Below are 23272 nucleotides of genomic sequence, written 5' to 3'. Positions count from 1 at the left end.
GCTCCGGTGACACGTGAGACGCAGCCACCCCCCCAGAGAAGGCACCGGCCCCGGGCTCGGAGCAGCACGAGGTTTATTGGGTTTGGACCGCAATGGAGCAGGCGTCACGTGGCGCCTCGCTGCCCTTCTCCAAACTAGGCCATTTGTAGAAAATAAAAAATATATATTAAAAATAAAACAAAACAAAACAACAAAAAAATGGGCCTTACACCCAGCTTATCTTCTGGTCAGTTGCAAACTCTTCATAATAATAAAATCTACCCTATGTTAAATTAGTCACAACTCTGTAAAGGATTAAACCTCAAAGCATCGTCTGCAATTCATTCCTACCGCTGCGGGTGGCCTCCCCTCAAACCCAGGCCTCCGTCCTCCGAAAGCTCTGGGACGCCGGCAAGCAGCGGAGGGGGCAGAGCCCCCCATTGCCCGACACCCCCACACAGGGCCAGCCCCTCCGAGCTGAGCTCGCCCCCAAACCTGTCTGGAGAGCGGCCAGTGTGGCAGCAAAAGGCAGCAAAAGGCACTGGGTGAAACAGGGTGCAGGGTCCCGCTCCAAGGGGCGCGCACAGGTGACAGGGAAGGGGTTTCACTCTCCCCTCCGTGCGGCAACGGTGGCTCCCGGCCCCAGGGTGGGCAGAGGTGGGATAAGGGTAGGGAGAAGGTGGAAGGAGGGCGCAGGGAAGCAGCAGAGCGTGGCCACRGTGGCACTGCCACAGGGTCCCTTCCCTGGAGGGTCTCCTGCGGTGCCACCTCCACACTTCATGAGGGGACGAGGCAGCTATTCAAGTAAAAGGAGGAGCAAAAAACTGAACCCCCCAAACTCGGGCTACTGGGAGAGCGCCGGGTCGAGCAGCTTGAGGACGCCGCCGACAAGGTGCAGGCTGCCCGTGACCAGGACGCGGATGGCGGYGGCCTCCTGCAGCAGCACGGCCCCGCTGCTGGCCACGGGGTGCGGGTGGGCGCCCTTGGCGGCGGGCGCCGGCACGCAGGGGTCCCGGCCCTGCGCGATCCACTGCAGCGCGTGCGAGATGCAGGGGAAGACGAGCGAGTTGGAGTTGAGTGGCCGCTCGGCGGAGGGCACGAGGAGCAGGGCTCCGCGCACGGCGTCCGGCTTCAGCAGGCTGCCCACCTCGAGCGGCGGCGCCAGCCAGACGTCCTGGCCCACCTTCTCCTCCAGGAGCTGCGTCCACGTCTTCTGGTTCTCCAGGCAGCGCGTCAGGGCGTTCTCCAGCGTCACGTTGAAGTTCTGCTGGTCTGCAGGAGACGGAGAAGGTCAAAGCAACGGAGCCACACGGGGTCCCAGCAACGGTTCCCRGCTTTGCCCACACAATGTGCCCCACCATCAGCCTCCTCACTCCAGCCCCGGCTCCAAGCACGGCACCCCGCGGAGCCGGACACTCACCCGCGCTGCCCACCACCGACACCTCTGTGAAGTTGGGGCAGAAGACGGCGTAGTCGAACTGGCAGGGCTGGGGTGGGAGAAGGGCACTGAGCAGAGCTCGCCCAGCGCAGCGCCCAGGCAGGGAGCCAGGCACTCGGCTCATGCTCCCAGTGCCACCCATAGGGATCGGAACTGGGAGCAATCCGAGGCCAGCAGGGTCTCTCGGGAAGTTTAGCCCAGAGCAGGCAGCCAGGACACCAGGCTTTTCCAAGCATGGTGAGGACCAACCCATCCACAAGCCCCTGGGTGCCAGATGTGGAGCCGAGGTCTCCCACTGCACCCAGGTCCAGGGCACCCAAAGAAGCGCAGAGGACACCAGGGCAGTGCCAAGCACGCAGGAGACAGTCGGACAGGAAGCTGGACAGACAGGCAGYGCAGGGCACCAGCTCCACCTCGTGGCACCAAGCAGCAGAAAAGCGGGTCCCGACGGCACTCGGGGCCAAGGGCTCCCCTGGGCARGTGCTGCAGAGCCCGGCCCCCCAGTGCAGCCCCTCGCCTGGCCCCAAACTCACCAGCAGCAGCTTCAGCAGCGCCGCCGTGTCCCGATCCCCCGTGGCGTTGAAGAGCAGCACCCGCACCTCGGAGCCGCTGCGAGGAGGACACCGTGCTCAGGGCTGGTCTCCCATGGGGTCCCACCAGCCCCCGAAAGCACCGGGGGACCCGGCGCCCCGCTGCCCTTCCTCCCGGAGCTGCCGTCCCTTACTCCTGGGGCTTGTCCTCGTTGAGGGCGGCCTGGCGAAACCAGCGGACGCAGGCCTGGACGCTGCTCGTGGTGTGGGCGCCGTCGAGGTACCAGGTGACGGGGCCGTGGGGCAGCACCTGCGTGCGGCCCAGCCACTCGGCCTCCCGCAGCCCTGGGGGCGCAGGAGCAGCACTGAGTGCCCACAGCGCCCCGACACCGCCCCCAGCCCCAAATCTCAGTCTGTGCAAAACAGTGCCAGGAGCTGGGCATGGGGCTAGGACCCGCACCCTACCTTGGACCATGGCGACGCTGGGGCGAAACGCGGGCGCCAAGGGCACCGTCCGCCCGGCCTCGACACTCGGCGGCAGATCCATCAACTCCCCGCTACCTGCCGGAGAGGGGCATCGTGGTGAGACGCAGCCTCCGCACTCACCACCGGCGTTTCTCGGGCTGCGGGTCGAGGTCTCACCGCAGCGGCCGTGGTGCTGCAGCCAGGCGCGGGCGAGCTGCAGGGCGAGCGCGGCATTGGAGCGCTGGTGGTCGCCCGCCAGCCCCAGGGCCAGCGCTCGGCCGCCCTCCTCGAAGGCGTCCAGCTCCGGGCACAGGTAGAGCGGGCACTGCGGGGAGCGCCAGGTGAGCGCGGGTGCCACGGGCAGCACYGGGTGGGCACGGGCAGCACCAGGTGAGTGTGGGCGCCGCTCACCGCCGGGGTGATCTCACACTCACCGCGCACTCGCGGGCCCGTGCCCGCAGCACCTCCAGCGGCCGCTCGGGCTGCGCCACCGTGAACGCCGGCACTCCGGGCTGCGGAGGACACGCGCGTCACCGGGGGCGATGCTCGCGGCAGGGGAGGCTGGGGGGAGATGCTACCTTGAAGATGCCCCCTTTCTGCCAGGCGATCTTCTCCAGCGTGTCCCCCAGGATGCTGGTGTGGTCGATGCCCAGGGAGGAGACCCCGCACACCACCGGCTTCCTRCGACAGGCAGCGCATGAGGCGCCGYGCCAGCCAGGCTGGGGTGCCCGCGGCGCCGCTCCACRGCCCCCGCACCGCTCCTACCTGATGATGTTGGTGCAATCGTAGGCGCCGCCGATGCCGACCTCCACCACGGCCAGGTCCACCTGGGGACACACGGACACAGGAGCCATTACGGGGCCATGGAGGGCACGGCGAGATCCCAGCCAGATTCAGCTGGGGCAACTCGCTCCCCTCTGCAGCAGCTTTCCCCCAACCAGGGCCGCACGTGACGGCGCGAGGCCCCTGCTGCGCCGCGGCCCCCCAACACCTACCTTCTCCTGCAGGAACACGTGGAAGGCCATGATGGTGAGGAAGCGGAAGTAGGCCGGCATGCTGGCACGCGATGGGTCCTGCAGGAGAGCAGCGTGTCAAGGGGGACCGGGGTGACAGCCCAAACCGCAGTGTGCGCAGCCAGGGATCCCCCCAACGCCAGGGATTCTCCCACTCCATGGGGACAAACCGAGGCAGCACCATGGCCACAGCCAACACATGAAGCAAACCGGAGGTTCCCGAAGGACTGGGCGACGTGAAGCAGCCAGGGCATTGGCCCCAAAATGACATGCCCACCTTGGTCTCCTCGAGGCGGTTGTAGACGAGCCAGAAGTACTTGTTGAACTGCTCCTTGCTGATGGGCTGCCCATTGATGCGGATCCTCTCGCGCACTTGCACCAGGTGGGGGGAGCTGGGGAGAGCGAGGACACGGTCGGGCCTGTCCCCGCGCGTCCCCTCGCCCCTCACAGCCCTGCTGCCCACCTGTAGAAGCCCGTCTTGAGGCCGTAGCCRCGGAGGATGCGCTCCGTGAAGGCGCAGGCCGAGCCCTGCCAGTGGCACCATCGTGAGCCCTTGGCGGTGCCGGCAGGTGCCGGAGCCCCCGCTGGGCCGGAGCTGCCCGCGCGCCGCCGGCCTCACCTTGCCCTTCGTCCCCGTGACGTGGATGATGTTCAGTCGATCCAGGTCCTCAACCTGCCAGAGGTCAACAAACCCGTGAGCCCCTTTGCAGCCGGGCCCGGGCGCCGCCGGAGCACCGCGGGCCAGGGCCACGCACGGGGTCCAGCGCCCGCGCTCACCTGCAGCCCGCTGCGCGCCAGGAAGCCCCTCATGGCCTCYAGCTGCGCCCGGGGGTCTCCGCGCTCCCGCTTCACCTGCTCCAGGTAGCTGGCGTTGGTCTGCAGCGTGTTGAGCGCRCGCACGGCGTCCTGGAACGAGGGCGGGCGGCTGCATGAGGGCGCCGCGGCCCCACCGCCCGACACCGCCACCCCAGCCATGGCCCCGCGCGCCGGCGCTGCCGGCCCGGCTACTTATGGACGAGGGCCCGGCGGGCAGCGCCCGCCCCTCCTCCGGACACGGGGCAAGGGGCAGGCGCCGCCGCGTCCCGCTGCCAGCCCGGCAGCGCCGGCCCTGCTCCCGCGAGGGATGCGCCCGCCCCGCGCGGCCAAAACCCCCTGCACGTGGCCGCAGCGCCGCACGTGCCCAGCCCACGAGAGCCACGCAGGGCTCAACGGGAGGACGCGCGGGAGCGGCGGAGCYGGCGCTGCGCCGCCCTCCTCGGCTCGGCCCGCGAGCCCCGGCCGCTCTCAGTGACCTGCGGGCAGGAGCCCCGATGGCCCCGCGAGCCCCGGCCACTCTCAGCACCGCGCGGCCCTGCGCCCCTACGAGGCTCCCCGCGAGCAASGCGGTTTGGGGCAGCGCCAAGCGGCAGCGCTCGGAGCAGAAACGAGTGCCCCGTGCGAGGCACCGCGGCGAGCGCCCGCGGCGGCGCTGGCACCGGCGCCACTGGCACCCGCGCGCCCCGGGAGGCCCGAGGCGGGGGACGGCCCTGGTTGTGTGCAGGGCCGCGCGCTGCATGCGCCGCTGTCACCTGCACGTGCCGCTGTCACCTGCACGCGCCGCTGTCACCTGCACACACCGCTGTCACCTGCACGCGCCGCTGTCACCTGCACGCGCCGCTGGCACCAGAGCCACCCGCTGCTCCCGCACCCAGCCCGTCTCCCCACAGCACCGCCCCCCTCGGCCACCAGCTGCTCGTGGGCCTATGCTTTGGGGGTCCCTCTGTCCTGGCATCACTGGGGTCCTTCCGAGGGGTGCAGGGCTATGGGGGCCCTGCAGGGGTGCAGGGCAGAGATGGCTCTGGGGCCCGGGGGGTGTGTTGGGTGAAGCCCATCCCCTGTGGGGCCTGCAGGACGGCCCTGCCCCATGCAATGTCCCCATGCGCTGCTGTGCCCCATGCAATACCCCTGTGCCCCGTAGCACAACCCTGCCCCACGCAATGCCCCTATGCACTGCAGCACAGCCCTGCCCCATCCCTGTGCCTTATCGCCCAGCCCTGTCCCATTGCACAGCCCTGTCCCATGCAATGTCCCCATGCCCCACTGCCCCACGCGATGCACCCATCCCTATTGCACAGACCTGCACATACCTGTCCCCACCGCACAGCCCTGCCCCACGCAGTGTCCCTGTCCCCACCGCACAGCCGAGCCGCACGCCCTGCCCGTCCCCGCGCGCTGCAGCGCTCCGGTCCCGCAGCGCAGCGCCCCCCGCCCGCGCACAGGGCGCCCCGCGCGCCCCCGCCGCCCCGCACCTGGTAGTCGGCGGCGGGGGCGCGCGCGGGCCGCGAGCTGCAGCGGCTGCCGCCCCGCGCCCGCAGCGCCCCGCGCAGCGCGCGCAGCCCCCGCGCCACCATCGCGGCGCGCGCGTCCTGCCGGGAGCGCCGCGCGCGCGCACGTGGAGCGGGGCGGGGGAGGAGGGGCCGCCCCGGGGCCATCTTTGACCAGGGCGCCGCGCGGGAGGAGTGGGCGGGAGGGGGGCGGCGGGCGCCATCTTTGAGAGGGGCAGCGGCGTGAGGCGCGCGAGCGAAACGCGTTTTGGCCCGCGGGGACGCCCCGGAGCAGGGGAGGGGACCCGCCTTGGCCCCTGCGTCGTGAGGGCGGCAGAAAGGCGCTGCTGAGGCTGCCCCAGCGCCGTGCTGGGGGCAGCGCCAGCAGCCTCCCACGAGGCCACTCACCCGCCTGCTTGCCCCCCACGGCTCTGGCCTCTGTCACCCCCCTGAGCAGCTCCAGAATAAAAATTAAAAATATATATTTTTTTAAATCCTTGTTTTGGCAGTGTAAGAGCTGCTGCGCTGCACCAAGGCACAGGTTGCGAGAGGAAGCCGGAGTCTCTCAGGCTCAGACTTCGCTCCCTGTCCACGCACTACGTTCATGCCATGCGTTCCCACAGTGTCCGGCTCCAAGCCCGGCCCGCTGCCCCCAGGCAACGGGACAGGAGCCGGTTCTCCCAAGAACTTTCCTAGAAAGGGAGCCCAGGACCCGCAGGCACCCGCTGYGGTTGTGAGGAATCCTGGACATGGTGCCAAGTTCGGTGCCGCTCTGAGCACAAGCACAAAGTGCCCAGGAGATCCAAGGCGCCGGCTCTGCCCACACGGTCCTGCCCCCGGGCAGCGCAGTTACAGGCTGCGGCTCTGCCCCGCATCCCACATCCACCCACGCTCAGCCCCAGGGCGCCGCCGAGGCCCGGCGGCCTCATCCTGCGGCACACGCGGGCTCCTGGTTGTGCCCACACGCGTAGCGGCTCCTACGGCCCTGTTCAAGCTGTGGGACACGCAGGACACAGGAGCGCGTGGTGCCACCCTGCCCCAGGGCCGATGAGCKGGGCCACGTCCCAGCCAGAGACCCTGCAGCCAGCACTACCTCTGCTGCTGTTCAGCTGCTCAGACACCTGCGCTGCTCGCAGCCAACTGCGGCAAACCTCCCACCCATTAAAGCCATTTTCCATGTCAGCACAAGACCAGAGTCAAACAATTCATATACTTATTAAAAAAAAAAAAAAAAAGCACCCCACTGAGGTGAGTTATGCTTGTCTGAATTTGAATCTGCTTGCCTGCCTCAGCACATCAAAGATGTGCTCCTTCACAGCACTCGAGCTGGTTTCTCCTTTTAGGGAAAAGGAAAAAAAAATTACACAGGGGAAAAAATAATCATTTGGAACAGCAGTGTGTTTATTCATAACTGGCAGAAGTAATCTAGCTTATTGCTTGCAACCAACTTCATTTTTCCGAAGAGACTGCGTCCCCCCCAGCTGAACACTATTTGAGAGCCCCACAACAACAGAGATTTACCTTATAGACGTCCTTTATCATCTTCACTTTCTGTTCTGACAACAGTCCGCTCAGCACCGCTCCCTGCCCCACGATCTCCCGCAAGCAACGTGGCTTTTGCCATTAGTCTGGTTAACGGACAACCTACCAAATACCAAAGGTTATCATCCAGTGCGTGTTGGACACGTTACTTTTAAAAAGAAAGACTTGGGACCCCTGTGGCTTACAGAGAAAAGACCCAGCTGCAGCTGACAGCTGTGGAAGACTAMACGTTCAGAGGGAACTGGGTGGCTGCAGCAGCCTGAAGGAGCACTTGCTACCTGCAGGTTGGTCTTGGCAAGCTGTGGCAGTGCCCACCGTGCGCCCGTCCGGCTGGGAATGCAGCATCCCCAGACTGAGGGCAGCACGGCCCTGTCGTGGATAGCGCTGTGGGAAACGCACGCCGGAGGCTGGGCGGGAATCTTCACTGTGGTTTACAACAAAAAAAAAGCACAGCTGCGGAGTGAGGGCCGTTATGGAGACGGATCCGCCCTAAACCCGGGCTTTGTGGGGCAGCCAGGCGTCAGCACCCACTGCTCTGGTTTGCACYGAAAGTCCCTTCTGGTCCAGGACTGAGTCTCCAGTGAGAGTTAGTCTTGCTGCCTAGAGCAACTCCGCCTGCACCACCCACCTTAGTCAGAGGGACCTGCCTCGTGCTACATTAACCCTTCAAAGGGCGCTCAAGGGAAATGTCATGAAGAAGCTAGAACCAACTGGAATCTGAGACAGCTCCCGATAGGTCCCGTGTGGTCCCTGGCAGCTGCTCCCCCAGGCTTGCTGGCCACAGCACCATTTGCTCTGGCAACCACTGAGCCACCTTCTCTGTCACTAGGTCCKTAACAATCGATCCACAAAACTGCCGTAACCGACGCACAGATTGCATCACGGGGGGCGAGGCTCCGGGCCAAAGCAGCAGAGAAAACCCCGGGCTCGCGTGTCTCGCCTCCCCACTCACAGTCCCACAGCTCGCCCGCCGCAGCTCCGCTGCAACAGAGCGGCCGTGCAGAAAGAAGAGACAACGGGGTTAAAACCAGCAGGCAGTTTGCCTTGGAGTAAGTCCCTTCCCAGACAGGCGGGCCCTGCTAGGATGTCCCCGTTCAAAGCACCCCATGGGGAGCCCGCAGGACCCCGCTGAGGAAGGCCTCACTCAAAACACTCTGTCAAACTCGGTCTGGTTGGTGGCAGTGGGGTTCCTGCCCTGGTTAGCTGGCTGCTGGGGCATGTGCCCACCCCGTCGGCGTGGTGGGGCCAGGTACTCGAACATGGACTGGTTGTGGGTGGACAGCATGTTTTTGAGGTCCGAGGGCATAGGGTCCGACCAGAAGAAGTCGTGGTTCAGCGCGTCGTCGCTGTCGATCCTCTGCGCGGGGTCCAGCACCAGCAGCTTGTCGATGAGGTCCAGCGCGTAGGGGTCTTTGACGTAGGCTTTGAGGCGGTCCTTGACCTTGCGCTTCTGGCCCTTGGGGAGATCCAGCTTCTGGTACAGCTCGTATTTGTCCACGTTCGGCCAAACCTGCGGCAGGGGCGGAGTGGGAGGGRCAGGGGGAATTAGTTACAGAGAGAACAAGCTGCTTTTGATGCTCATGCCCTCAGGCAAACTGGGGCGAGCTCTGCAGAGGGAACAATGYGATTTTATAACCTCCGCGCCAGCAGACTTTGTTCCCACAGTGTGAAGGAGGCACTTCGCTGCCAAGCAAGAGGGCAACGCTCTCTGCTACAGCCTGGAGGCACGTGGACAAGTCAAAACAGACTCCTGCCACCGCAGCGCTTCCRAGGATCTCCCAGAACGTCCCCATTCTCACCCCACAGAGCCTCTAGAGAAAGTGGCCAAAGATGATATCCAGAAAGGTCAAGGGACAAAACCTACAGCTAAGGAACAACCTGAGTGTAGGTTGGACCTTTTATTCTTCCAAAGGAAATCCTGCTGCAGCCACCACTATTTAGCTCAACCCAGTATGTAGCAAACACAGAAAATATGAAAATACAAAGTAAGGCATCTTAAGTGCATGTAAAGAGGCATCAGGCTTCTGCAGCTGATGTTGATATAGGGCCTACCTATAGCACCCCACTTGACTCCAGCCCTGGCCACAAGATCTCCCCAGGTTCCATCTCCCACAAGAGGGCAGGACTAGCAACCCTTAAAAAAGGGCTGCCCCAGACAGGGCTGCCTGTTAGGACCAAGCTCACGCCCCATATCCCAAGCTGGATAGCAGATTTTTTTTTTGGTTAAATCTGCACAGGAACAACACCCTGGTCCCCAGGGCTAGCACAGATCTGCTCCCACCACTCTCCAGATACAGAGCAAAACATAGTGCATGATGAAACAACTCGATAACATACAAGTTCTTCACAACACAAGGTAACTTGCTCTTTAAAAGACACAACATTTATGGGGAAATCAGAGCAAACAAAACCAAGCAAAAAAGGGTGTAAATTGTGGGTAAACTCCATACACGTGACTGCAGCAGGCAAACCCCAAGAYTACTACCAGGGGCTGAGGGGAGATAACATATCCCAGATTTTACAGAGGTGGCTGCCGCAAAACACCTCAGACAGATCCCTCCACACAGAGCAAACCCCGCTTCTTTATCTAACATAAAATACTGAGGGTGTTTGGGTTTTTTTTTTTGTCTAAGAGACTGTCCCCAACCACAGATCAGAAGAGATTCCTACACACAATCTTCTGTTTTATCGCCCTCTGAAGGGCCAGCATGCTCTCTGTACCCAGATCTCCCCAGCTCTAAAGCAACTTCCCTATCTCAAGGAGGGCCTGGGAGGCCAAATTCTCCCTTTTATCTGAAACTCCAGCAGGAGCTGACGCTGAGCAGCGAGCAGTGCCCAGGTGGGCACCCGGCCCACAGGAGTTAACATTTGTGGGAGGAGGGACGCGGGGTCTCCGGGCACACTCCCCACCGGGCTCACCACGGGCAGGGCAGGGAGGAGGACCAGGGATGTGTGGTCTGTGCCCACCCCAGCCCRCCCTTCCTCTCCTGTCCCCCAAAGCCCCGCCGCGGCCGCGCTCAACGCTCACCTCCTGCGTGATGGAGCCGCAGAGCTGGCTGATGAGGGTGAGCTGGTGCTGCTCCGTGTTCCCCTGCATGATGGGGCTGCGGGTCCACATCTCTGCCATGATGCAGCCTCCGCCCCACAGGTCAATGGGGGGGCCATAGTCACGCTCCCCTAAACAGACGCCACGTTAGGTGACGTGCAGAAAGAGAAGGGAAGAGAAGCCGGGAGAGGCATCACCTCCTACCTAGGAGCAGCTCTGGCGGGCGGTACCACAGAGTCACCACCCGGTTGGTGTAGCGGTTTGGCTGGCTGTTTTTAGCCAAGCTGAAAGCTCGAGCCAGCCCAAAATCTGCGAGTTTCAGGACACCGTCCCGYGTGATGAGGACGTTCGCAGCTTTCATGTCCCGATGCAAGATCTGCACGAGAGCAGGCACGAAAAGGTTAGGGCGTCCTCCTGGGGCACCCTGGTGCCAGCAGGACGCGCAGACTGCAGAGGCGATGGACAAGAAAGCATCGCCCTGCAGGCCGAGCCAAGGCACCCGCTGCTTCAAAGGGGGCATGGAGAGCAGGGCGGACCTCGGAGCGCACATCTGGCCCCTTACCTTGTTCCTGTGGATGTAGTAAAGCCCATTCAGCAGCATCTGCATAACTTTCTTGATCTCCGAGAGCGTGAACTTGACRTGAGCGTTGCTGAGAAGGCCGGCCAGGTCATGCTCACAGAATTCAAACACAAGGTAGATGCTTCCCTTACAGCGGTTGTAAGGAGAGGCTGCAAGAGAGGCAAGGACAGACCATGAGCGAGGGTCCCTTGTTCCCACCACAGCCCCTTGACCTCCATCCATCCATCCCCAGAACACAAGGCAGGCAAGGCTACAAAAACAATCTCTGCTTTCTTTTCCTTAATGTTGTGCTGCACAACTGGGGTTTCCTCTCTACAGCTTGTGGCCAGTGACTGCATCTACCTGAGCTACCAGCCAAGTGTTATCCCTGCAGCAGTGCCAGAGGCAGCAAAGGCAGCCCCAGGACAAGTGCAGAAACACAGACAACTTCTTAATACACGATTAGAAAGTGCAGTTTTCTGCAACCTCACACAGCATCTACAACAATGCAGTGATCTGGATCAGAACAATTTAGATCTCCAATTTCAATTGCAATTTAAAGTCAATAACAGGAAGCCCCAAATGAAGACACCAGTCTTGCTCCTAGAGCACATGTGCAAAAGATTATGGAAAAAAGGTTGATTTTTGTCAGCTCTAATCAGCAAAATATGCAAATCGGCAAATAAAAACAGAAAATGAGAGCCTAGTTTAGCCTTGGACTTCACGCTTAACACAGCACTTTGCTAAGCAGAAGGATGCCTGTTAAACAAGATGCACAATTCTCTAAACAAGTAAGGTGATCCTTAATACACCTTTTCAACATAAAAATAAAGAGAACAGCTTAGCTTGCAGTGTGGTAACAGTAAACACAACATTCCTATTTTGCCTGAAACTGAGGTCAAGATACATTGGGAAAGAAACGGGAATTCAAACCAAGAGCAAACAATTTACATGGCTACAAAACATCGCTCCCTCCAGCACACCAGACACTATYGACTGCTGTAATCACACAGCAAACTTAAAAAAGAAAACAAGCAAAGAAAACACACAAAACCCTCTGTTAATGATGAATGAGGTTTTTCCTCGTGTATTTTAGTTTTAAAATCTCAGACAAAAAAAAAAAATCTATATGCAATGGAGCACTGAAATGGCTTCAGGTCAGTGACTTCTACCAGGTCAGTGCCTGGACTAAAAAAAAAAGGCACAGGCAGATTCACCTCACTTGGATTTTTATTTAACTGAAACAACCAAGTTTGAAGGGGGTGGAAGAAGAGCTCAGGAGGCGCTGCGTGAGCTGCCCTCACTGAGCCAGAGCACTCTGAAGGCGGCCCTTGAAGCACGAGCAGTCACTGTCACACACAGAAGCAGAGCTAGAGAGTCCCCAGCTGGTGCYGTGGCATCAGCTCCAAGCTCTCGAGCAGCGTCACATGCAAACCCAGAAAGGGACAGCTCTGCTCCTGACACGTACAAGTAAAACAGCCAAAAGACCAGCGCTGAGAACCCCAGGCTTCGCTTTTCTTTCTAGGGTTAGTTTATTTAAAGCCTCTCARTCAGGAGCTGCAGGACTCCACTGGCTGCCACAAGACAGAGGGGCTGTGGAGTCTCCTTCTCTGGAGATCTYCACAACCCCTTTGGACGCAGCCTGTGCCACCTGCTCTAGGTGACCCTGCGTGTGCAGGGGGTTGGACTAGAGGATCTCTGGAGGTCTCTTCCAACATTAAGGATTCTGTGATTCTATGAACACCCGTGTGCCCAGCAAAGGGGCACCTTGGGCTACCTTTGGTCCTGCAGATCTCGATGAGGTTCACCACATTCTCGTGCTTGAGCAGCTGCAGGATTTTAATCTCTCGCAAGGCTGTGATGGGGAACTGGAAAGGACAAAGACAGAACAGGGATGAGAGCAGGGCAGAGCAGGCCCCGGTTACCACGGGAACAGAGGCCGAGACGGGAGCAGAGCAGGGGCCCTGCCCGAGYAGCACCCTGGCGAGGCACGAAAGGGAGAGCAGATCTCTGAAAAATAAACCCAGTGCTGGGGCGGCCGTAATCCACTCCCCGCCACGCCGGCTCCTGCTCTCTGCGGGGCATTTGAGAGGGCTGCCCAGGCTGGGTAGAGCTGCTCGTGCCGCACCAGGTCTGTGCACGACAGGGGCACCACACCACAAACACCTCAAGGCACAAGGAAACCTGCCCAAACACTGCAGCGCCGGCCACAACAGCGTTATCAACACGAGAGGAAAACGAGCCAAGATCCCGGGGCTGAAATCCCATCCACACCTTCAAGAGTCCAACATTTGGCACGTTTCAGCAATAAAAACTGCTAAAAACCATAACACGGACGCGCTACAGAGCGACCCACAGCAGCGGCCCCCAACACCAGCCTTCCCCGCGACTCCCGCTCCTCCCCGCAGAGCGGAGCAGCCTCCCCGCCACTCACCCCCTCCTTCTCGTTCTCCATCAGCACCTTCTTCAGCGCCACCTTCTTGCCCGTCTGACGGTGCTTTGCTTTGAAAACCTCCCTGGAAAAAAACAGCGAGGAAAASAAAAAAATATGTATATATGGGACGGAGTAAGGAGAAGAGGAGCCCGGCGCCACGTAAACAATCCAGAGCTCCATGGAGACGCCCCGCGCTGCGCCAAGCCCCGGTCCCCTCAAGGCGGAGGGCCCCGGGCGGGGGGAGGCCCCGGTGCCCACGGGCCTAAAGGGACCGGCGGAGCGGGCGAGGGGGCGGCGAGGCCTCGGCGTGGCCGGGGCGCGGGCGGCGGGGCGGCGGCGCTCACCCGAACGTGCCCTGCCCGATCTTGGCGAGCTTCTCGTACTTGGACACCTCGTCGCAGAAGGGACACTCCACCATGTCGTACTGCTTCGCCATGCCGCCCGCCCGCCCCGCTCCCCAAACCCGCCGCCGTCGCCTTCCGCTTCCGGCCCGCCGCCGCGACGCGCACCTTCCACCCAGCGTCGCGAGGGACCCTGGGATTTGTAGTTCTAAGGGGGCGCCGCCATGTTGGGGGCGGCGCGGCCCCCGCCACCTTCCCTAGGAAAGGGAAAGTCGCTCCCAAATATTCCAGCAGAACCCGGAATTCCAGCTCGGCGGGGCGCGCCCTTCCCAGCGCTCCCATGCGGGGCGTTGTGGCCACATGGACACTGTGGTCCTCCCATCACCCCCCAAGACAGGGGCCATGGTGCGGACGGAACCTCCGCGTCAGGATGTGCCTGGGGGCAACGGGATCCCCCGCAGCCTCCTGCGGGTTTCCCAGCAGRCAACTGCCCCAGTGTCCACACCAACACTGTCCTGAGCTGTATTCTTTGCCCTGGCATCGCCGGGATGCAGCCGCGTCYATATCCATATCCATGTCCGTGTCTGTGTCCATGTCCACGTCTGTGTCCATGCCCCATTTCAGAGCGAGTTCGTGCCCGCTGGAATTAGCGATCCCGGTGCCAGGGATTCCCCATCAGCCCCCTGGTGCTGATACCCGGGCATGTAGCAGCAGCAGCGACGGCCTTGCCGGGGAYGGGGCGGTCGCGGGGCCCCTTCCCATGGATGTGCTGGTGAAGACGTACGGAGCAACCAGGATCCCTCCTAGGAGCTGCCCGCGGCCGTGGCCTCCCCCGGGGGCAGAACCACTTGTCTGGGGTCGTTTTAAGCTGCTCCCAGGGTTGGGAAATGCAACGAGCTGCATCCGTCGGGAGGTGCAGGGATGGCTCCCGGCTGCACGTGCTGCCTCCTGCGCAGAGGCCAGAAGCCGGGAAAAGGCTCCCATAGGTCTATCCAGCCTGGGGACCATCCCATGGGAAYCCCTGCACCCACAGAGGGGCTCCCAGGGGGGTCCCAATGGGGATCCCAGAGGGGCTCCTAAAGGGACTCCCAAAGGAGCTCCCAGAGGGGCTCCCAAAGGGCCCCAGGAGAGCGGTCGGTGGCCGTGGTGACACCGGCACCCGCCATGGTCCCTGGGGGCCGTCACCCGGCGCGGGGGCGTTGCGGCGGCGCGGGGGCGTCGCGGGCGGCGGCGGCGGGAGGAAGCGGCGCGCGGAGGCGGAGGGGCAGGAAGGGAGGAGCGGGGCAGGGAGGGCGCCCGCTTCACAGCCCCCGCCGCCCCTCGCGCCGCCGCCATGGCCGAGGGCCAGAAACGAGGGGCCTTCAAGAAGTTCAGTGAGTGGCCGCGGGGGCAGGGGCGGCGGGGCGGCGGATGCCCACGAGCGGGGTACGAGCGGATGCTCTGCGGGTGCTCCTGTGGGTGCTCTGCAGGTCGCCGCTTCCTGGGGGCCTCAGGGGCCGCGCGGGCTCCGGGTTCATCCAGGCTGGGGTGCGGGGTGGAAGGATGCAGGCATTTGCATCCCTGTGGTGTGGAGTGACCCACCTGGGACCTGGGAGCTTGGGACCTGGGAATGGGGTGACGGCTGTGATGGCTCTGCCCTCGCRCAGCCCTGCGCGGGGAGGTGGCAGGGCCAAGGCTGCCTCCAACGCCCCRTCCCAAAGGGATTTCCGCTCCCCAGGCCACGTATCCCTGGGAATATTTACCCCTGGATGCAGGGGGGTGTGAGCAGACGAGCTGGGCTTCAGAGGGGCGAATCCTAACGGATGCAGCCGGGATCCCRCGCGGAGGCCGCGCGTGAGGCCGTGCTGCTCTCGCAGGGAGCTGCTGGGCTGCCCTCCTGGAGCAAACGCTGCCCTTTCCCACGGAGCGGAGCAGAGCGGAGCGGAGCGGGGGTTTTCCCCGGAGGCCTCAGAGGCGGCTGCAGCGAGCGAGCCCCGCGCGCTGCCCTCCCGCTGCTCCCGGCATTCCTGCCTGCCGGCCCCACGTGCTGGGAGCCGCACTCCCTCGGCGCCGTCCGTATCCCACGACCCGGCCCGGCCAGGATTTGCCCCGCAGAGGGGACAATTCTGCCCTCAGCCTTCCTGCTGCCGCAGCCGGGTGGTTCCTGCGCGTGGCTTTAGTGCAGCCTCTTCGGCCGCGTCTCCCCCGTGCGCAGGGGCACCCGTGGGGTGGCAGAGGCCGCGGCCCCGGTGCTGCGGCCCCGCGCGGCCACCTGGGCTCCTCGCACGGCTCCGCGGCCGCTCTCGGCTTCCTGTCTTGACACGCTCGGCTTTCCTGAAGGGGAAGCGGCTCCGCAGGGCCCCACCGGCCGCGTTGCGAAATGCCGGAGGCTCCCGGCACACGGAGGCTCCGCCGCGCACGGGGCTGCGGCCCACGGAGCGGAGCGGGGCGGCAGCGCAAGGCGCCCAGGCCCCACGCATTGCGAGCCCCGCGGCTGCTCGCTCGGCTCCTGCAGGCTCCTGTCTGCAGCCGCTGCCGCGTCACCAGTGCCCTGGCGCCCTGTCCTCAGGAGCTCGTGCACACCGGGCTGGAGCGGTGCCCACCTGCACCCATCCACTYCGTGCACGCGGAGATAGTGCCCGCCCGGAACAGCGGGGATGCCACCGGGACAAGCGGCCCTTAGGGAGGAGGTCCCAAGGGCTGGGATTCCCCGGGGGGTTCCTGCACRCGCGGCTCTCCCTGCACCCTGGGGCCATGCTGGGGAACGTCGCTGCGGGGGATGCATTTGCCGCCGGGTCCCGCCAGCYGCTCGCGGGAGGGCAGCGCCGGCTCCGAGCTCACTTGCGCCCCCGGGTGCASCCACCATCACCCCGTGCTGGCACTAACCCCTTTCCCCATCCTCTCTTCCCGCCAGAACTGTTCAAGTTCAAGGGCTTCGGGAGCCTGAGCAGCCTGCCCCGCGGCTTCGCGCTGCGGCGCGTGTCGGTGGCCACCGCCTCCGCCGAGGGCCTGGGCACGGCGCTGGGGGAGCCGCCCGACAGCGCCCGGGACGACCTGCACGCCATGCCCAAGAGCCCGGCGCCCTACGCCAGGTCGTCCGACATGTACAGCCACATGGGCACCATGCCCAGGCTCAACCTGCACAAGGCGGCCCGGAGCCCGGGCCAGGCCAGGAGCGCCCAGAGCAGCCGTGACAGAGGCATCCCAAGTGCCACCGCCGCATCCCCGCTCCCCGCGTCCTGCCGTGTTCCCGGCACRGACCCGCACGCACCAGCTGGGGACAGACGGCGGCAGGAGGAAGAGGCTGTGCCCTTGGACGCGCTGGGGGCAGCCAGGGCCGGGAGCGACCGGGAGCTTTCGGGGATGGTCTCGCAGCCTGAGCCAGCGGCTCCAAGCCCCAGCCCAGCCCCGGGCCCAGCCGCGGTYGCTGGAGCAGGGACTGTCGGTGCCGACCTGCTGGAGAAGGGGCACGAGGGCCCCAGCGAGGGAGCACGGCGCAGGTAAGGCGCTCAGCTCGCACCGGGCGCTCCCGTGCCACCAGCACATCCCTCCCCGCACGAGGCTGCGTGTCCACRGCCCCGGCCCCTGCTGGGGTGCCCGGGGCAGGAGCGGGCGCCACCGGGAGCCAAGGGCGGCAGCGCCGGGTCCCTGTGCCCGCCTCGCTCGCGGGATGCACCTGGCAGACCTAGCCACACTGCCACCTCAGGCGCTCCGGAACGCAGCGCTTCCTCTGGGATTGTGGCTCTCCCGCCTGTTTCCGACTGGGCGGGAAACATCCCGCGGCCTCGCTCGGTCTGCGCTTCCCCTTGTCCTGCTGGCCGCTCCCTCCCAGCTCCGGATTCTCCATGGGGCTCAGGGCTCCTCGCCACACGCACCAGCGTGGAGAGCTCCCATTTGTGTCCCCTGTTCTTCCTCCATCTCATTCTCCCTTTCTCCCTTCCTCCCATCCTTGCCCCACCAAAGCAGCACCAGGGCAGTCCCCAGAACCCACCCACCCCTTCCCACATCTCTCCCCAGCCVTTAAACCCCAGTGGGAGGCACCGCACGGGCACAGGGCAACCTCCCTCCCCAGCTCCCCGGGCCGGCGCTTGGCTTTGCGGGACGGGGAAGAGCCCTGCGGAGCCGGGATGCGGCGGCGCGCGGGAGCAGCGCGCGGGGCAGGCACAGCGGGAGCGAGCGCCGGCGCCTCTGCCCCTCTCCCAGACCCGCTGCCTCCTTTGGAGGTCTTTGCCCTCAGGCTCCCTGGGAGGGTTTGGAAGCCCTGCTTTGAAAGCCCTGCCCATCAGCGGGGCTCCAACTGGTGCCCCGCGCAGCTCCGCGTGTGCGCAACCCTCCCTTCTGCTCCGACCGGGCGCCCGTGGCGCCGGCCCCGACCCGTCTCTCCACACGGGCTCCCCGTTACCCGGGGCTCACACCAGGGAGGCTCCGCGCGGTGCCAGGAGCAGGGGGACGCAGAGGAATTCCTGCCGGAGCCAGCATTCCTCGGCGGGCGCCAAGGGAGGGCCGGAGGAGGGCCGGGACGGGAAGGAGGAGGGTCCGCGGCGGCCGCCGCCTGGCGCAGCCCAAAGTCGGGCGCTCAGAGCCGGGCGGCCGCTCGTCCCCGAGAGCTTCTCCCCGTCCGCGGCAGCGCTCGGCAGCGCAGATGACCGAGGTGGGCAGGAGGCTTTGCCCCCTGGGCCATGGCAGGTAAGCAGTGCGGAGSGGCACGGCAGAGGGGCCGGGCCGGGGCAGGAGCAGGGGGGCTTCAAAGAGCCCCAGACGGGCTTGCAAAGCTGCGGGGGGGGCTCGGGGTGCTGCCGGGGGCGCCGCGCGGCCACCGAGCACCATGGAGGATCCACTCATGGAAAGAACGAGCCCATCAGCCACGGAAACCGCAGGCAGGCGAGACCCGGCGCCAGCGCCGGCCGCTCCCAGGTGGGTCTGGCCGCTGCCAGCCCAGCAGGGAGCCCCAAAGTCAAGGGCCAGGCGCCCCTCCACGTTGCCCAGGGCCGCGTTGACGGGAACAGTGGCCGAGCTCCTCGCTGGGAGCGTGGGGCAGAACTCGGCCTCGGGGGCTCTGCCCCTGCCCCGCGCGGAGCCCGGGCAGTGCCGGAGCCGCGAGCGGAGCCGCGAGCGGACGTGACTCCACTTCCCTCCGGAAAAGGGCCGTGCACGGGAAATGCCGCTTCCCGTGGGGCACGGGCTGGGCCCCACAGCCCCGCGCTGCTGCCGGAGCCCTCGGCAGCGCCTTCGCCCCGAGAGCCGCAGCGAGGCCGCCCCGGCACGGGGGTAAGGGAGGCGCCGGTGCCCCCGCTTGGCTGCGCTGCCCTGACGCCGCAGTCCRGAGGACGGGCCGGGGCTCTGGACCACGGACCAGCCACGGCACCGGCCCCCAAGCCGGCCTGGTGCTGGGCATGGACAGGAGCGCTGCGAGGCCCCACAGGCCCCAAAGCCACCGTGGGACCCCCACCCCGTCCTGCTAGCGCAGCTCCCAGCAGCTCCCCATGCCCTCAGCTGTGTCCCCGGCAGAGCAAAAGCAAATTCCAGCCCTGGAATTTCTCCGGCTGCCCCCCAAACGCCGCCGTTTCCTGCAGGAATGCGGTGAGCCGGGGCCTGGGCGCCCCTGCCCTCGCGCCACAGCTGCTGCCCTCSGCCCGGCTCCCCGGCAGGGCCTCCCCGCGCAGGGCGCTCAGCGCCGCTTCCCAGCTGCTCCCATGCTCCCGATTTCCTGCCCGGAGGCCCCCCGGCCTCCTGCCCTTTATTTTCTCACGGGTTTCCCGTGTGAAACGCAGACGGGCTGGAGAGGCAGCGCCKGGACGCGAGGAGCCTGTGGGCGGCCTGAGCCCCCCTCAGCTCCCCCAAGCCCCTCCTGTGCCTTTTCCACCCTAACTGAGCGATTCCCAGCCCCATTTTCCCCTCCYGAGCAGCTCAGGCTCGGGAAGGGAGAGCGGGATCTGCTGGGTGCCGGGCAGATGGCCCGGGATGGTGGCAGGACACATCTGGGGTAGGGGACATGGGTCTGATGAAAGAAGTCTGGATTTTTGTATTTCGTCCTTAAAGTTGAGACCTGGGTGGGGAAACATTGGCTTGTTCCAGCTGGGAGAGCTGCTGCTTCCCTGCTCGTGAAATCCCTTTGGACTCATCCATACCGATAATACCTGGAGCCAAAAGGGGTTAAAAAGTGGGCACAGAATTGCCAGTTGAGTGGGGAAGAGCAGCAGCCGCCTGTGCCCCTCATCATCTGGCAGAGAAGCTGCCGGATTAGTTGTGTCTCAGAGCTGCCAGGTTAGTCGTCAGTAGGGCCAAGAGTGAACATGTCACCGAGGAGAAGAGGAAGATCTCTGCAGCTTCAGTGCAGGGTGGATTTCTGCAGGGGTGCGTGAGGCCGTGGAGAAATATCGGGAAGAGCCGGTAGCTGGTGCTCCGCGGCAGCCCGACGCGCCCGCCCCGCGGCACGTGGCGCCCGCCGCGCGGCAGGAAGCGCCTGCGCGGACGGCGTGTCCCCAGGCACCCTGTGCCCGGACGGGCCGTGGGAACGCGGGGCTGCGGGAACGGGGCCAGGTGCTCCCGAGCGCTCGCTGGYGCGCGGGCCCGCCCCGCTCCGCTCACATGCTCCCAAGCCGATTTGAGGCGAGATCCCCTGGAACGGCCTCGCTCTGCCCTGATCGCATTAGGGAGGCCGAGCTCGGCGCTGAGAGCGGGCGCGCGGCACCCTGGGGGGTGACACAGCCTCGGGGGCCTGTCCCAAACTGCCCCCTGCAACCACCTCCTCTGACCTCATCCTGCACATTTACTTATTTTTGTTCTTTCCTCCTTTTCTAGCTCCCACGACAGCCTGGAGTCCGGCAGCGAGTACGTCAAGGTAAGAGGCCGCGTGCAGCCTGCCCAACCAGAGCCCCTCCGCGTGGTGCCAGCAGTGCTGACACGTGCCCTGGCTCCTGGTGGCTCTCCGTGGGTGACGGTGACRGTCACACGTGCCCTGAGGACAGCAGGGCCCCGGCCCAACACAGGGACCAGAGCGGCTTCCCGGCTGGAGCCGGCGCAGGGTCCGGGAGCTGCCTGCGTTTCGCAGGGGCTGCCTCCCGTCACCGTCCCCACGGAGCCAGGGCAGGACTGGGGCCGTGCGCACGGCCGTCCCACCAAAGTGCCCGTAAATCTCTGCAAAGCTCTCGCTTATCCTCCAGCAAACTATTAACATTCCTGAGGACGCCTCATGTCTGGCCAGAAATTCATTAGCGAGGCGCCTGGCTGCGCGGGAGCCGGCCCCTCGCAGGAGACTGCTGGCGCGGGGGGACATGGGGACATGGGGCATTTGGGGGTTGGATCATCTAAACCCGGCCTGCTCGGTAGGGCGCTGCCATGCGACGACTTCATGGGTGTCTCCCGGGTGGCCATGAGGGCACGTTGGGGCATGGGGATTCCTTGTTCGTGCAGGCAGGACCCTCAGCGTGGGGCTGAGGGCACTTTCTGGTGTTGTTTCCCTTGTCCCACCCGCGTGTGCCCCTCGAGAYGGGCGCGTTTTGTGGCTCCCGAGTTAATGGGCTGAGCCCATCGCTGAGCAATGGGCAAAACCCCGTCCCGCTGGCACTGCCCTCCCTTTCTCACCCATCCCGACACCTGTGGCCACCAAGTGCGATTTATGCCCTGCTTCCCTTCAGCGCTGGGAGCCACTGGTGGCTGCCGCCGCGGCAGCTGGTTGGGACAGATAAGGAGCTGATGATTTAGAGCCATGAGGTGATGGGGGCACTCGGGCTGGCAGCCCCCGGCCCCGGTGGCCAGGAGCACCTGGCAGCGTCTGGCCTGGGCCACCACGTGGCCACGGGGAGGTCTCTGCCAGCGCTGCGGGTTGGTGGCATCGCCAGGCTCCTCTGCCCGGGAGGACAGCCCTTGTGTCCCCAGGCCGTGGTCAGAGGTGCAGTGATGGACCGCGAAGGTCGGGAGGAGGAGGAGGAGCAGGCCCAGAAGCGGCTGGTGGCCAAGGGCAGCCTTGGCCTCAGGACAACCTGAGTGCTGATGTTCCCAAGCTGCCGGGGGATCCAGCACTGGCCCCGCTCACTGGAAGCCCTGGCGGGTGCAGCTCTGCGGCAGGCACCGTAAAACCCCATTCCCCCCGAGAGAGCCGACGTGTGTTGGGATGAGAAGCCTCTTGAAGGCATTTGGCTTCCATGGCGCCCCAAAATCTGGTGATTTTGGCCCAGACCCATTGCGGCCTGAGAGGCGTAGGCGGATGGGGAGGCCCCCTCTCGCCCACCCGCAGGGAGCCTCCGAGCAGCCCAAGCCGCCGTGGAGCAGAAGTCTTTGCGGGAATCTGATCCAGAGGCGGCTCCGCTGGCAGCGGCCGTTCCCAGCGCGCTGCCATCTGCTCCGTCGCTCGGACCCGCGCGGCAGCAGGAGAGCCGGGGCTCTCCGCTCCCCTCCCAGGCGGATGGGGCCGTGCCAGCAGCCGCCCCTGCGCTCGCGCTCCCTTCCTCCTCGTCTCGGGCTGCGGGGGCTCGCGCGAACACAGCATATGTGGAAGTTTTCCACACCAGTGGGACGCGGCAGAATAATTCCGAGCTGGCGGAGACCTGGGAGTGCAGAGACTCCAATTACCTGGAGCAGGGTTGAACCCAGGTGCAGGGCAGCGGACCCTCGGCCCYGCTGGACCCCTCTTGCAGTCATTAAATCCAAGTGTGGGTGAAGGGGGCCGGGATTTGGGGCTAGGGGGGCAGTTGGGAGCGTGCCGGGGGGTTCCCGCTCCCCCCGCTGTGCAGCCTGCCGGGCTCCAGCACCGCTTTGAGTCACCGRCGCTGCCGCACTCGTCCCCTATCGCGAATCCGTGGCCTTAATTAAACTGAAGTAGAGCCTTAATTAAAGATAGCTTAGACGTGGCCTACGTGGGAAGCAGATGGGCACCACCAGCAGCTCCCAAACCATGTCCGGGGCTCCCCCTCAAAAAACCACTGCTGGGGGGGCAGTGGGACAGGGGTGTCCCCAGGGAGAGCGAGGAAGGGCAGAGGGGATGAGGGGGAGGGCGACAGGCCTTGGGGACAAGGACAGAAGACCCGTGAGGGTGTCCCTACCCCATGGGTGCCAATGGGAAGTGCAGAGACATCTGGGGTGGGGGCATGAGGTGAGCTGGGGGTACCGGGTGTCCTCACAGATGGGGGGAGATGGGGGTACCAGGACCCCCATTGAGGTGGAGGGAGATGGGGGGGGTGCCAGGACCTCCATGGGAATGGCATGAGATGGGGGTGCTGAGACCTCCCTGCCATGAGGCTGGGGGAAATTGCAGAGTGCCAGGACCCCCATGGAGGTGGAGGGAGATAGGGGTGCCAGGACCCCCATGGGAATGGAGGGAGATGGGGGTGCTGAGATCCCCCCCATGAAGCTGGAGGAAATTGCGGCGTTCCAGGATCTCCCTGGAGGATGGAGTGAGATGGGGGGTGCCAGGACGCCCCTGGGGATGGAGGGAGATGGGAGGTGCCTGTACTTCTCAGAGCTGTAGGGGGAGATGGGGGTGCCAGGCCCCTCAGGGGGATGGGGGAAATGGGGGTGCCAGGACCCCCTGGGGGATGGGGGTGCCAGGCTGGCCAGGGTCGCGGTCCCAGAGCCCCGCAGCGCGCGGGGAGCCGGGGGAGCCGGGGCCGGCGGAGCCGGGGCCGGGGCCGGGGCCACACGAGCT

General features: G+C 64.8%; 3 protein-coding genes across 3 annotated transcripts in view; 1 reads left to right on the top strand and 2 right to left on the bottom strand.

Annotated features, from left to right (window-relative positions):
- Positions 1 to 155: 155 nt before the first annotated feature.
- On the bottom strand, positions 156 to 4400 carry FPGS (folylpolyglutamate synthase). The gene is made up of 14 exons (XM_026049598.1): positions 4203 to 4400; positions 4045 to 4098; positions 3889 to 3953; positions 3703 to 3817; positions 3408 to 3485; positions 3178 to 3239; positions 2991 to 3093; positions 2847 to 2924; positions 2590 to 2737; positions 2413 to 2508; positions 2142 to 2292; positions 1951 to 2026; positions 1400 to 1466; positions 156 to 1251 (listed from the first exon to the last, which is right to left on the bottom strand). The coding sequence occupies exons 1-14, from the start codon at positions 4398 to 4400 to the stop codon at positions 824 to 826; spliced, it is 1719 nt and encodes a 572-aa protein (XP_025905383.1). The 3' UTR covers positions 156 to 823.
- Positions 4401 to 7255: 2855 nt separating this feature from the next.
- Positions 7256 to 13762, bottom strand: CDK9 (cyclin dependent kinase 9). The gene is made up of 7 exons (XM_026049484.1): positions 13654 to 13762; positions 13310 to 13391; positions 12653 to 12743; positions 10879 to 11045; positions 10521 to 10692; positions 10299 to 10447; positions 7256 to 8780 (listed from the first exon to the last, which is right to left on the bottom strand). Exons 1-7 carry the CDS (start codon positions 13743 to 13745, stop codon positions 8415 to 8417), a joined length of 1119 nt encoding a protein of 372 aa, XP_025905269.1. The 5' UTR covers positions 13746 to 13762; the 3' UTR covers positions 7256 to 8414.
- Positions 13763 to 14983: 1221 nt separating this feature from the next.
- Positions 14984 to 23272, top strand: part of SH2D3C (SH2 domain containing 3C) — a 19156-nt gene continuing 10867 nt past the window's right edge. The window contains exons 1-3 of the mRNA XM_026049332.1: positions 14984 to 15023; positions 16544 to 17129; positions 20431 to 20470. Coding sequence (XP_025905117.1) covers positions 14984 to 15023; positions 16544 to 17129; positions 20431 to 20470 — 666 coding nt within the window. The remainder of the gene's footprint in view (positions 15024 to 16543; positions 17130 to 20430; positions 20471 to 23272) is intronic.

This window comes from Nothoprocta perdicaria, unplaced genomic scaffold (assembly GCF_003342845.1).
Source record: "Nothoprocta perdicaria isolate Ctin4 unplaced genomic scaffold, notPer1 scaffold_6, whole genome shotgun sequence".
Lineage (NCBI taxonomy): Eukaryota > Metazoa > Chordata > Aves > Tinamiformes > Tinamidae > Nothoprocta > Nothoprocta perdicaria.
Note: the sequence above shows the minus strand (reverse complement) of the source record. Positions and strands in the feature narration are given on the sequence as shown.